General features: G+C 36.0%; 1 protein-coding gene across 1 annotated transcript in view; it reads right to left on the bottom strand.

Annotated features, from left to right (window-relative positions):
* The window catches only part of PLCL2 (phospholipase C like 2), a 46,998-nt gene extending 35,953 nt beyond the window's left edge, over positions 1-11,045 (bottom strand). The window contains exons 1-2 of the mRNA XM_075704814.1: positions 8,559-11,045; positions 4,925-5,128 (exon numbers count right to left, since the gene is read on the bottom strand). Of these exons, the coding sequence (XP_075560929.1) occupies positions 4,925-5,128; positions 8,559-10,994 (2,640 nt within the window). The 5' untranslated portion in view covers positions 10,995-11,045. The remainder of the gene's footprint in view (positions 1-4,924; positions 5,129-8,558) is intronic.
* Positions 11,046-15,200: the final 4,155 nt, after the last annotated feature.

The following is a 15,200-nucleotide window of genomic DNA, read 5'->3' as shown; positions in this document are numbered from 1 at the left end:
TGAGTTCAATTACAGGAGATTGGTGACCATCTTGAATTCAGCCTTCTCTGCCACAATCAGAAATTGAGTATTTAGATCAAAAGAAAGTTACACAAGAGTTAAAGTAACCTATTCACTCAGTTTTATAGAATCATAGAATCGTTTAGGTTGGAAAAGACCTTTAAGATCACCCAGTCCAGAAGATGAACTGCTAATTACCAGCCCTGCATCTAGTATTTTTTGGTTACCCCAGAAATTTGCAACCTCAAAGGGTAATTTGTGGAACAAAAGCTTCCCCACTGAATAACTCTGGCACATAAGTAAGCTGCAATGAAGTAGAAAAGTCTTCATCTACTTGATCTCTCATGATACAATTCTATACCACAGCAGAATGACTGAAATCCCTCTTACTGTATTTGCAAAGTAACCATAACCAAGGACCTACATCAACAAGGTAACTAATACAGATTTTACAAACTAAGTGTAACTCAAAACAGATCTGCTAATCATTCTTTTTTAGGCCTTGTGAAAGACACAATGGATATATTCTTTGCTTCCTTCAGAACTATGAGCTTAAATCCAACATGCCCGATACCCAATTCACCTATATTGATATGAAGATGAGTTTTAAAGGTAAAGACTATTTAGGATTTTGAGCAGTAGCTGAAGAATGAGAGGACTATTAACATTTTACCGAAACCTTGACAACCAGTCGTTTTTAGATAGTCATTTTTTAGTAAGCCCTACTAGTACCAGTCTAGTCTATAACTCTTCAAGGTATAGCGTTAAACTATCTACTTCCCAACAGGATGGACATGTTCAAGCTCAAAATATAGGCTATCATATTTAGATTATGTCATCGGCCAAATTTGCAACTCCATAACATGAAGTTAACTTCACGTGATTACATATGCAATCTGCTGTATTGAGTCAGTAGTTGAAATGAGCCAACAATAAGATAGCCCTATTTAAGCTTACTATAGGGCTACTAGTCACAAATCATACGGTGTTTTCCAGTCTACTAGCTTTGCTGTATTTTAATACCTCTCATTTTCATCATCTCACAACCACCACCACCACCAATAAGCACAGCCCGGCTCTCAAACCTATCCTTAGGGTGTGTATACAAAATCTATTAATCTTACTTGATTTCATTTGAATCAAATACAGACCTCCTATACTGTAGCCTGCAGACATTTTGAATTACAACAGAACCTCAACATTAAAAAAAAAAAAAACCCCACACCAAAACCCACCACCACCAAAATCTGTGAAAAAATTGATCTAGCAGTATTATCTAATTAAGATTTAATAAAATTTAATCCTAATTATTGTAGCAGCATTACCTTATCTTCTTTCACACATGTGCTAGCTTTCCTCTTAGAGGTACATGCCTGCTTGCAAAGTTCAGAAAACATTATCTCCATCGGATGGGACACTTCATCCTCCACTAAGGGCAGAGACAGTCAAGTTCTCAACAATATCTGGCTTCATTTGTGTGATCCTCTAGCATACCTTTGCAGTGCTATTATACTCATCACTGAATAATGCTGCAGACTTAGGATAACTTTTTTTCTCTTGCCATAGCATAACTTTTTAAGGTTTACTTACTGTTTATCTTTAAGGTTATAAGACATTTAAAGAAAAACATGCAATGGTGTGGAAGAGGCACTTGCCTTAACTCCAAGCTTCAGTCTGCAGCACTGACCAGTGATGGGTGTGATGACACCAACAGAGAGCATGCTGAAGTATCACATAAAGGAAGCTAAAGTTCATGAACAAGAGGGAAAAATAAAACATTGTTAAACAGTGAAAAGATGTTAGGGTGAAAGATACTCAGGAGCATGGAGAAGCTAGAGAAAAATACACAACTTAAATTTCTGTCTTTCTCAACAATTCCTAGTTATATTTGGTTTTCATTATTCCGAAAAGACACCCCAGCTCCTATAAGATGGATAAAAGCAAAAGATCCTTTTCTTTCCAGGGTGAACATCTGGTTCCAATAATGCTGGTGACAAATGACTCATTAAATTAAAAAATAAGAGTATTTTAAGCCATGAATAGTACTAGCCTTTATCACTTACAACTCCTCCATTAATGTAGTAATGAATGCTGACAATTTAAGAAAGCATTATGTGCTATTTTTTTACACGTAAAAAACCCAAGTATCTAGTGATATGCTAATTAATTTATTATCATTTGCCTCATTGTTTCTTTAAAAAAAAATATGTACCTGTGCTACACTGAAGATATTCTCACCTTTCCATGTGCCCTGCAGTATTGTAATCTTTTGTAATTATTTCAGTGTGGACTGACTCTTCCACTATAAAGGTCTTAAATCCTTTCTCATCTTACAGAGCAACAATGAGTCCTTTAAACACTCCCAATGCAAACAAATTCTGAATAATTAAAAATCTTGGCTGAATATTGCCCGCTATGTTTATTATCATTGTATAAAAAGCAGAGTATTTCTGACAAATAAGAATCCCTTCACTAGCCAAAAATATCATGATCTTGAAACAGCAGTACTTTGAGAATACCATTACGTGTGCCACATTGAGAATGCACACAAGGTGTGCCTGACAGCCTATGCATTTATGGTACTAACCAAGGTTTACTCAATAAACATTTAACACAATCTCTGTTACCAACACAATTTGATACTTACAGTACTTGACACACTGGAAGAACATAGCTACATCATTTTGACCTATACTGAGGCCTAAGCCAGCACAAAATAAGACAAGTAGGTAATCATTACTTGGACAATACATCTACCCTTTTTTAATTCTGTATAAGGCTTCTCATTATTAAGCTGAATTTTACACCTACCTGTTATTTAATCATGTCAAAAAAATCCCCAAGCCAAAACCAACCATTGAGATAAAATGTGTCATTTTGAGGGCTCACTATAGTAACTTACACCACAAAAAGAACGTTATCTGTGTTAGTATCAAACTCTCAACATCTGCCACTATAGCAAATATCAACATATGAGCTAAATGGCTTCACATCGCCTCTCCTCTCCTTGAGGAAAGGACAATATGGATGTCTCCCAGTGTTTCACAATGTGCTTTCAGAAACAAGAGCTATCAGTATGGCTCCCATGGCTCACTTCGTTTTCCAGTATACCGTACAGATTTTAATTGCTTAAAACCTGTTGACAAACTGGACAGAGTATTGACAAGACCAAAGTTTTACAAATTGAAATGCATCTCATTATTATAATTCTTAAGTTTTATTTGAGGAAAATAATCTTAATTTTTACTTATCTTCAATATCATTTAGAGCTAGAAGCACTATCATACTCTTTGTATAAAATTGAGTCTTTATCCTTTAGGGAAGAGGAGATGGAAAAATGCTTTCAACATGCCACTAAATAAATATTCTGTTATTCTTACATATGAAAATGAAGTATAGATTTCTAAAGTACACAAATATTCAAATCATGTGTAGACTACAGGATGCAGGGGAAAAAAACGCATGTGTGAGACAAAGAGCAAACTGAACTTGGACTGTAAAGATTTCCAGAGTCATGAGTCACCTCTGTCTAAGTGACATTCAAACAAAAAATTTAATCCAGACTTACAAAAAGATTTTAAGTGTCTGGAATAGCTTAATAACTAACAAGCAGCATCACCACATCAGAACAAACTGCAGGGAGAGATATCTCCATCAACAAGACAGAACTTCATGACGCACGAGTTACAGGTATAATCCCAACAACCAAGCTTGTTTGCATCCTAATTATAGTGATGTCCTATGAACTACCACTAAGAGGATATACCACTATCTTCTTGTAACTGTGCTACCATTCCAATCAAATTCTGTTGTATTTACATGATCACTGAACTACATAAACTTTATCTAAATTGCTAATTATTAATATGAGTGCTTTTTGGACTTTGGTATAGTGTTATTCTAAAGCAACTTTTTGTTTAGAAAGCAGTTTAAAAGATATATATGAAACTAGGCTACTGGTTTCTTTTCCTTCATTTTCTTTCTTTAAATGCAAGGACTGCTTTTAAAACACTGACTTGATCCTGCCAGGTGAGGTTTCTCATTTTAGTCACAAGATTAATGCAAAATGATCCTAGAAATATTCACGTATTGTCAGATGATATATCAAATCAAAGAAATCATTAAATAAATAAATAAAGGCTCAATTACTCTGTGCCAGATTACTTCAGTGGAAGTAAGGAGGACATTTCAAATCACACTCATCTGTATCTTTTTTCCATACTTTAAATTAATGCAAGGCAGATGTAAATCATTATTTCTCAGTATATTAGTTTTTCTTTCCTTCTTGCAAAATGTTTAATTTCCTGTCTCTAAAGACACAATTTACATATTTACTGCCATGTAAGGGCTGCAGTTAACATTACAGCTGCTTACAGATGTAAAAATGCCTAATCAAATGAGATCTGTAAGAAACATATAGCAAAGGAAAATTAAAAAGCATGCGTAGAATTTAACACTTTGAGGTGCTTATAAAACTACAATTCCTAAAAGCAGTTCCTGGCGTTCTTCTATTCTATGCTGAGTCAAAGCCAAAAGAAATGAAGGTCCACAAACTGGAAACTGTAAAGTAGCAAATTAATATAAGAGGTTTATAGATATGCAGAAAGTTTCAAGTTACTGCAAAACAGGTAAATTAATACACCCTCTTTGTGTTAAATCCTCTTGATTAGAGCCACTTTGCCTTCTGAAGTGTACGGACATTTACGTATTTGCATACAGTATATTAATCTCTATGTTTTACTCAATATGAAAACACTATCAGTTGCTGTACATTCATGGGAATGACTGTGAAGCACATGTAATGAAGCATGAAATAGGAAGTCACAGGTTAAAATGACCTTTCAAAACAGGCATGGTACTGTGTATTATAAAATAAAGTAAGTCTTTCAGATAGCATATAAAATAACCACAAAGGACTACTCACCATGTCATATGCTGTTACAATCTTTTTCAAGACTTCTGGAACAATCCCTTGGAGCTCCATCGTCGGATACTGATCATTGAGATTCAGTACTACCAAGGGCGCATTATCAGGCCCAACCAAGCGCGTAGACACTGCCAAAATGCACTGCATAAGATTTGCTACAGGAGAGAGGCCACATAATTCTTTGAATGAAACTACTGCATTCTGCAAAAAGGAAAGAAAGAGTTTCCTTTACAGTTAAATATGGATTTTAGTGTCTCATTCTTTCAGGATAAAATACTTCACTGTTACAGTTGAGCTACAATGTGGAATTACCACAGCTTTTCCCTGAAGAACTTGCAGTTTTCCAAAGCAACCAATATTACACATGTATTTTACTGAAAACGTTAAAAATTCAAACAGAATTCAATACTAGCCACAGGAAAAAAAAAAAAAATCTATTTAGAACAGGTATGTCTGGTTCTCTATCACTAGTAAAATTAACCATGCAAATAAATTAATTCTAAAACATACTGGTTATATATTTTTGAAGAATTCTAAAAGACATTTCAAAGTAATTTTTAAAATGCCACTAAGAGAAACAAAGTATTAGGTGCTGAATGTCCAAAATAAGCAAAGTGAAGTGGAAGGAGGAATTCAGCCCATTTGTAACTTTAAACATACCTGAACTATAGTCCAGACGTGCTGTGGATCTGCTGGCTCCCATTTGGTGTGATTCACAAACCCAGCACTCCACTACCGATGTCATTCCTACCACAGAATCACACTTCAGTGAATTTTTAAGGTACTTTAATATCAATACCAATTTTGTACCTTTCCCTAAAATTTATTATAGTTGTATTTTATATCCAATATGGCAGAATATAAAACCATACACTTAAACTTGAAGAAAATTTCCAGTATTAGAAATACAATGTGACTCCAAGTAGCCACTGAAATTCCATGATGGGAATATTTTCAGCACTGTAATGAATTTAGGATTTTTGTACCAAGTGGGAGCTGGTGATCTATGGCAGGTCTGGAGTTTGTGTTCCTGTAGGAAACAAAAACAAAAACACGGTATATTTAAGTTACAAATGTGCTCAGTGCTCCTTTCTCTCATGTCTTACCCGAACAGGGTATCTGACACAGATTTTCATTTTAATCAAAACCACTTTCCATCTTGCTGGCATGGTAAGACTCATTTGTGGACAAATTTCTGAGACACACTTAATACCAACCTTAATGCAAACAGGAATCAAACGTGAACTATTTTGCTGTCCCTTTATGAGACAAAATACCCCAAGTAGACTTCAAAATATGTACACATAGCATATTCAGGCAAAATTATGTGGATACTGAATTACATCTACTACAGTCACTTACAGGGTACTTTAAGTAAATGTTTAGTAGCATCTAGTAAATGTTCATGAAACAGAAACTACTTTTATTAACTGGACTACACCTTAATGACACAATAATTACATAGTTGAAAAGACAGACATTGGGAAGTCCATTCAAACAGATTTTGTTTGAGATAAACGTCATGGGTAAGCCATTATGAACAACAACTTTACAGAGAGGTTAATGAGGACCCAGGGAATGTACATATTAGCTAATGGCAGGCAGGACAGAACTACGGTTTTAACTCTTGCCTTTGGACTTCCAGCCCTATATCCAGAGACTATCCCTTATACTGTCAAGCAATTTAAACATGCAACATCACATCCAGTTGAATCACTCATTATACTTTTAGCAGTGATTAATATGTAACAACAAGTTATGATATCAACTTTTGTCACAGTAATGTATTACTAAAGGAAGAAAAAAGGCTACCTATTTGTATACAGATTTAGAGAAACAAACTCACTGCTGCACACTTTCTTTTTTTCTCTTCTTCCATCTTACATAAAAAAAAACCCCAACTTTGCTCTTTATAATCTGGCTTTTGGGGACATTATTTCTGTATCATAAAAATCATAACAATTTATAACACAAAATTTCAGTAATATAGAAATTAAACAAATCTCACATTCCATAACTTGATACCTGAGTGGTTTATTTACCTTTATTAGCTGTAAAACCTTAGTTATGCAGAGTTTAAATTGTGCACATTATATAATCTGTCAGTAAAGCTATGCAAAACTAATATTCCCTCATGTACCTGAAATATCTTCTTGATAGAATTTTGAGAGACGATAATGATGAATTTAGTTGATAGCACAACTTTCAAACTGACTGAATAAACTACATAAAATACCTTTTTATATCTCATGTTCAAAGAAACCACACAGTAGAGCCTGTTTTCAATTATATTAGTTCTGGAAAATACTGCAGCATGCACAGTGAAGAGTTTAAAAGTAGCTACAAAAACTGTATGTTTTCACTGTTTCCTCAAATCTTAGGTTCACTTCTTCCTTTAAAGGTATCTTAAAATACAGTATCCTTTATATGACAGAATTCTAGCCTTCAATAGCTTAACTACAGGTAAAGTTCACTTTATATGTAGCCCATAATGTGAAACATTTATGAGTCAAAATATCATCCCGATATATTTTAATAATCTTCTAGTATATCAATTTTTTTCCACCAAGTGGAATGGGAGAGCTTCACAATGCTGGACTAATTTCTTCTTTCACATGAAGAAAAATTAGTTTTAAAACCATATTATTATTCCAATCTCTTCCATATAAGATTATTCGCAAAGAAAATTTATCTACACTGATGTGCCTTTAAAATCCAGAATCGAGTCTCAGATATTTCCTTTCATCAGTTGCCTTTTAACATTACGTAAGAATAGGTCACTTCATTTGAAGTGACTATGCTTAATTTTATTAATCACTTCTGGTATTCCATTGGAAGTTTACAGATAGTTAAAAGCTTTATTAAATGAAACATAACTTTACAATTCACTTCAATCTATGTCTAAAAGGGTTTATTTACCTGGAATCTATATTGGAATCTCCAAAACATGCATTTTTAAAGTGGGATGTCTTGGCTTCCACAAAAACAAGCACCTCAGCCTGTACTTTTTCCTGAAATTCAATGTATTTACCTTGCGTGACCTTTCAGGTAAGGTAATTTCTTCTAGAGGATGCCTTCTAATACCTTAGCACTAATTCCATATATTTCTAACATACTGTTGCTAGGAAGAATCACGGTCTTTCTGAAAGTACTGCCTTCTATTTGGGAATGAGGAAAAAACAAAACCTCAGTGAAACTATGCTAAACATACTTTCATGTACGAGAAGTTTTCTAATAAGCACTAAAGGCTCCTTTTCCTCTCAGCTGTATTTTCCTCCTGCATTTCTATTTAACTTAATTTTCTAAAACTAAAATATTGCCATACTTTCCTCTAGTGTATATCTAATATAACTTCAAAGGCATAGGACAAGTCAACAGGCTTGAGTTCTAACACTGGAGTTGTATTTCCAGTTCACATTCAACAAAATACACATATGCATCCAAGGTCACCTCAGTAGAGAGTATCACCTAAAAGGCTGCTCTGACATAATCCATTTTTAAAACTGTTGAGCATTAGACTCGAATAACGTAACTTACAAAACACAGCAAGGCTCTTAAAAACATGTATTCCATATGCATCATCATACAAAAATACACATAAGAACTGATAAATTCATTGTAAAAACTGTACCTGCATATTTTCTCTCAAATCCGTGGCATCCCGAATAGGTTGGAGAGCATTCTTGAACACTTCATCTATTGTTTTAATCCACAATGTTCTCATAGAAGCATATTCCCTTGATTTCTTGCCCTTCCTCACAGAGAGGCCCCGCTTATGAGGTTTCCCACCACCCCTTCGATTAGTAATGGCCACATGCACAAACAAGGAAGCATGTGCTAAAATTTCACCAGTTAAAGACTGCAGAGGAATGTGCCGGTAACCAGTCTGTAGACACTCAAAGGGAATAGTGTATTGCCCGATAAACTCATCCCCAATGTAATCATCATCCAGTACTACAAAACGCACCATAGCTAGTTCTGGTAAATTTATTTGAAATTCAAAGCTTTCATCAAAAATGGGATTATCCCCATTCTGATGCATAGTTTTCGTCCTTTGCTCTGCACAGTCGGCAGGGATTCCATGTATTTCAACATAGACATAAGGATCCACAACATCACCTTTGGCACCTGATCCTTTGGGTTTAGGAAAGTTTTGCCCACTAATGATTTTAATATGAAGCAGCTGAGGCGAAACTCCAGGCACGGTGTCTTTCGTATTTGCGCTAAAGAAGGATACTTCTTCTCTCATGATAGCAGGACGAAGGACATAGCCACAGTTTCCGTTTTGTCGAAACCAACCAATGTTAAGATCCATCATTAAGCCAGGCGTTTGAAAGTTCATTGCTACTATCTGACAACCACATTTCCAAAAGTCCTGGGGATTCATATTACTAGAGTCAATCCTCATAGGACTGGGGAAAACTCTTGCAAGAAAACGTTTGTTATAATTTACAAAGTCTCCTGGGTTTTCATTAGCATATTTGCTAGCAAGCACTTCATTAAACGAGCACACTTCCCAGTACTTCTGGAGCTGAAATGAAACTTGAAACTCTTTGAACTGAACGGATTTACATATGCTTACCAACTCAGAGAGTTCTTTGCAGAGCTGAAATCGTTTCCCCATCATTGAGTTTTGCTGTTCTACCCCCTCTTTCCCCACTCTTTGTGACATTTCTGCTCCTTCATCTTCATCTGTAACATCTCCCTCTAGTCCAGAACAATTAGAGGAAAGCTTCTTTGCTTTAATTAGTATTTTCCCTTTAAGTGATTCTGGTGATGGAAGATAAGACTCTTCAATGTTTGGAGACTGTGTATGTAGTTTGTCCCCCAAAATTTTCTTCATGTGTTGTACCATAACTTTCTGCTGCTTAATAGAACAATGATTTTCTAAACACAAAATAAGAGGGTATTCTGAAGCAAAAAACGCATACTTGTTAATAATGTCAATCACACTACGGAAGACAATCTGCGATGTCATTGTATGCCCTGTGTAAATCACAGGCTCATTATCCGGACCATCCCATACATCCAGTTCAACACTTCGACAACCCATTTTAAGAGCACGAATGTAACCTGTGATGTCAGAAGGCCCTCGAAACTGATCCTCTATCAAATACGTATTATGAGATGAATTTATAAAATAATGAGATAAAGGTTGTTTCATATCTTGACAAACTTTTTTATGTTCTGGATCAAATATGTGGCAGTCTGGTGAAGTAAGGTAATTTGTAAACCCATCTATAGAAAGCCAACCCTTTTCCTGGCCCTCTTTGGCTGGCTCGTATTTCTGAATAATTTCAAGGCTTATTTCTTCCGTGACGTGTGCCATACCCTGTTCTGCTTCTAAAAACATCATGAGGTCCTTGGTATCTAGGAATTCTTTATTGCTCGAAAACTGAACCAACAGGAAATAGATTTCAGGTCTGGTACAAAGTTCATGAAAAACTTCAATAAACTCTTCTTTTGTTACTTCAGTACCAGTTTTTTCCTTGGATCTATGTAACTCCTTGAATTTTAGTTCGATTTTATTAGTTTTTAAACCAGGATTTAAGTCTTTTATAAACTGTACAGCATTACACAGGGGTATATGTCCCAAATTATCTACATCTGATTCACTGAACATTTGTGAAAGCCATGAAGTCCGCATATTATCTTGAGTACTTTCTATCATATCTAGAGTATCTTTTCCGTAAGAAATCAGGTATCTTAAGCCAGTAACCCAAATATTTGCAATGTCTGCTGAGTTAGCAACAAGATCTAGTGACTCATAGTTTTCTCCATATATAATTGAAAAAGCACAATCTTCTGATACCTGGTCATATATTCCATTGCTGCGAAAAATATCTGTATTTTTTCCTGTTCTTACTTCTTTGATTGATTTAATATCAATCTTTGCTTTTTCAGAATCCTTTTTTGAAGGTTCCCAGCGTAGAGACTGCATATCTGCATCTAAAAGAAAATATCGGTGATACACCCTAGAGTTGGATCGAATCTTTTTCAGCTCAGAGCCTTCAACCATCGCGTTTATACAGTCACTTGCACTGCTGATCTTTTTCTCAGTTGGCATACTGCTAAATGACACAGTCTTTTTCCGTTCTCGCTTTTGTTTCGTACCATCCTGGTAAACAAGGGGAAAAGAAGAAAACATGTATCAGTATGATTTTGCTCAACGTTGAAATAGGTTTCAGCTTACAGCTGAAAGTTCACAAAGTAGTTCAAAAACATCTAGCATCTGTGCGATGACCAGTAAGATGGAAATTCTTATTGGAATCATCACAAATGAAAATACTAATAATGGCTTAATATTTGTTCTTGCCTATATAAGTAACATTCCAGGGCTTGGGTTTTTAATATTTCATATGAACAAAAAATTTAAAAAAGCAAGTTTTGAATGCTAATGAAATAATAATGCTGTATAAATGCATTTTATTTTACCAGTAATAACCTACTTTCAGATATAATGGGTTCTACAGCCACGGCAGTAGGACGTAAGTTTTCCTCTGAGTCCTTACACAGTTCTATAGATACTTACTGAACTTTGTCAGTACAGAATATAAGGCTTTAATACCATGCCAACAGGGTCCTCATGAGCACCACAGCAACATTCACACACAATTAACTACATAAAATCCATAGGACATAGTCCTAATCTAAGTATACAAGATGTTAACAGTACTTATTATGCATAACTCCTTTCTCTACTGCACCCATCCATGTTCTTCCCACACACCGACCAGAGCATTAACAGATGCACCTCTTCCCCTATACTAGGAAAACATCCACATTAGTCTTAAGAAGCTACGCTGAAACGCAAGTGACTGGACTGGAGCAGATATAATTCACTGCAAGTTCTGAGTTTCAGGAAATATGACAGTAACTCAAGAGGGAACCATCTCTGATTATTAAAGTTTAACTGGTTCCAAAGAATCATTAGAAAGAATGTGAATGGAAAATGCAAGACCTGGTCAGGAAGGGAAGCAAAAGTGATACATACACCTTTGCTCTTAAAACAATGAAATAACCCAGAGGTCCTAGTTTACTACAGAAAGCTTGGGTAGACAACTGGATATATAAACCATTAAAAAAAAAAAAAAGGAAGAAAGAAAAAAAAAAAAAAGAAAAAAATGTCATTTAGCTACCTCTATTTGCTGTTTGTATTAATTCAAACAAGTGCAAATAAATCAGTAACGGATCACTTAAGTATAATCAATTTCATGAGAAAGAACTGAATTTAAGAAAATGGTGTGCTTTCATTATCTGCATTTTCTGAGATTGAAAAAATGCTGCGTTTTCGGGTTTATTTAAAAGCATTGTGTGTCTTGATAAGCTAACTTTTAGTCCAAAATAATACTTCCATGAAATAATCTTTTTATGTTAGATACCCTATTTAGAAATGTTCTTCTTATATTCCAGCATGGCTCAAAAAATTACTTTCCCAGCTTTATACAAAAAGAATGTTGATTTTCCCTCCAACAGTTTTCCATTTGAAGTATGTTCCAGTGCAAATCAGCATTGCTTATATGGCAGAAAGAAGAGGGAAAGAAAACTTTCAATGATTGCTATGCTGAACAGATGTTCAAATAAAAAACATCCATTACAGAATGCACTTCCAGTTCAGGGCATATGTACTGTATGTTTAATTTCATTATATTAAAAATGCAGAACTCTGGTTTTGTAATTTAATTTATAAGCAACTGAAAAGGCTTTCATTGAAAACAATGATTAGTAGAGTAAGAAGACTTATTATTCGCTGTTCCATGTTTGAGAAAATTAATCAACCATACGATTCTTGCACCTTTAATGAAAGCAGAATTTGCTTTATGCAAGTTCTCAAGAGACCAGTAAAAGTGAATAACCCTAGAGAAGACTGTTTTATTTCTAACTCCAGATCAAACACCTGCAACGGATACCACACAGGGTTGATTCTTGGAACCTCACTGCATGTACTTTGAGCATGAGGACTGATTTCAAAAAGAAAGCAAATTTCCTTAATTTAAAAAAATAATAAATTAAAAATGTGATTTTTGTTTACAAAGATTTTTGTCCTATTTTAAGCCTAGCTTCTTGTCTGGCAGCCTGTCTACCTACATCTCCTAACCTGAAAAAGTGACAAGGGACAGCCCCACAGAAATGAGCAATATCATTCCTATCCAGTATTTTTGGGCTTGGAATGAGGCATGCTGAAACTCCTTAATGCTCCAGATTTCTCAGTCACAGATCTAGGAGGGGAATATATTTCCTGAACTCTTCAGTGAGAGACAGCTGACATTATCTCCCAACACCAGAACTGTCAAGGCCTGCCGAAATATTACCTTCCCTGACCATGATCAGTATTTCCAAGAAGAAGGAAGGCCCATGTCTTTCCCTATGATAAGGATTGTGTCTGATCCAAGACACTGAATGGCAAGGAAGAAAAAAATCTGCCATTTCTTGATGTCATCTTATGTAAACACATCCACCTCAAGGCAATCCCATTCCCAACTCTAGACCTAAAGACTGAATTGGTGTTTACACATGCGGATCAGAGGAGTAATTCAATCTACCACACCTGCCAGACTATTTTGCTTGCCTGCCAGATGAATTTGAAGCCAGTTAGACAGTATTCTGCATTTCTGCAGGGTAAAGCAATCTCACCACTTGGCTTATTCATATAAAGCTGGTGGTAGACATCACTATCTGAATGTGATGACTGTGAAGGCAAATTTTAAAATACTCTTGCGAGTTTCTCACAGGTCTGAGCTCCAGAGCACCCTTCGTAAGTTTTTGCTTCTCCAGAGCTCAATGATCCTGAGCTACCAGATTGCCTGTGCGAGTCCCCATCCCGACAGAGATGTGGCAGTCACAATCAATCTGCATAAACAGAAGAACTTAAAGGGTATTTTCACAGAGACACTGGCCAGAATTATCCACCTGTCTGAAAAGAAACAAAAAAGAAACTCTCACTCATAAGCTGAGAATGTAATCGCATAGAGTGTGCACAATCTGTATGAAACAGGTTTGTGAGCCTCAGAGATACAGTCTAACATGGAGAAGGAGGCAGATATATTCTGCTGTATGATGTAGAGGATTTCACCCTGGAAGTGGAGTGGCATTCATGAACTGGGCCAGGTCTCTCATGGCCTTAAGTTTGTTTTGAATCAAAGACTGGCACATCAGAAAACTGTATGTATCTGAATGAACACAGGAGTGACTTCCCAGCATTCATGAGACTTACAGTGTTCTTGATGCTGTTCAAGATGCTTGAAGCGAGACTCTATCTACAGTGCAGATGCATAATTCTGTCCATGGCAGAAGCTACAGTTTTTGTGCTGAAACAACTTTCAGAGTCCTTCTAGGATCTCTCACACAATGAAGACCATGTCAATCCTCAGATTGTAACAGGTACTGTCATCATAAGTCAGGACTTCCCCTAAAGACTCTTCAGTAGACTTCAACATTGAAACCAAAACGACCACTTCATCAATACACTTCCTAAAACTATGTGTGCCACATCAAGGTCACCTGCAAGAAGTTTTGAGAAACAGACCAGACCACAGATAAAACTGTTGTGAAACTCTGCGAATATCTGCTACAAGTGACAACACAAGGAGTTTAGTTTATCCAGGAGTTCGTAGCAACAGAAAGCAAAGTATCTAGCAGTTTAAAAAACAGAAATCACAGCTGACATCTACAGCACTTAAGAGACAGAAACAGCGGAGAAAACAGCTTAAAAGAGCAAACAGGGAAGAGTATTTCCGTGATAACTTTTTTTTTTTTATTCCTCTCAAGGTACAGACAAAGAAATGGTTGTGTGACTAAGACAGCACTATCTACAAAACAGAATTCTGGAGGCAACAAAGAATCTTGAATCGGATGCTGAGAGATATGCCCATCATTCCTGAACAGCAAAGCTTTTAATACATGCAACTTTATGATAAAATTACTGAAAGAGCAGTTCTAATAACCACAGGGACTGATAGGGACAGTGGTGGAGTTCAAACAAGAGATTTCATAACGTAATAGATCGGGATGATAGAGGAAACAATGAATAGTGCAAGGTTTGCAAACATCCACTACAGGAAAGGATGCAGAGAGCAAACTTTACAACCAAATGAATCATGCCCCAGAAGACAACACGGGGAAAGCAGTACTTCAAAAACATTCAATCCCAGAGTTACCGAGAAGTTTAGGTACTGCTTCTTACAGTGGAATCTAGAACACTTTGGGAAAAACCTTACAGCCCAAGCCAGTGGCCTGCCACCCCCCCGAGGTGGGAAGTGAGGGGCTGCAACCG

Source organism: Pelecanus crispus, chromosome 2 (assembly GCF_030463565.1).
Source record: "Pelecanus crispus isolate bPelCri1 chromosome 2, bPelCri1.pri, whole genome shotgun sequence".
Classification (NCBI taxonomy): domain Eukaryota; kingdom Metazoa; phylum Chordata; class Aves; order Pelecaniformes; family Pelecanidae; genus Pelecanus; species Pelecanus crispus.
Note: the sequence above shows the minus strand (reverse complement) of the source record. Positions and strands in the feature narration are given on the sequence as shown.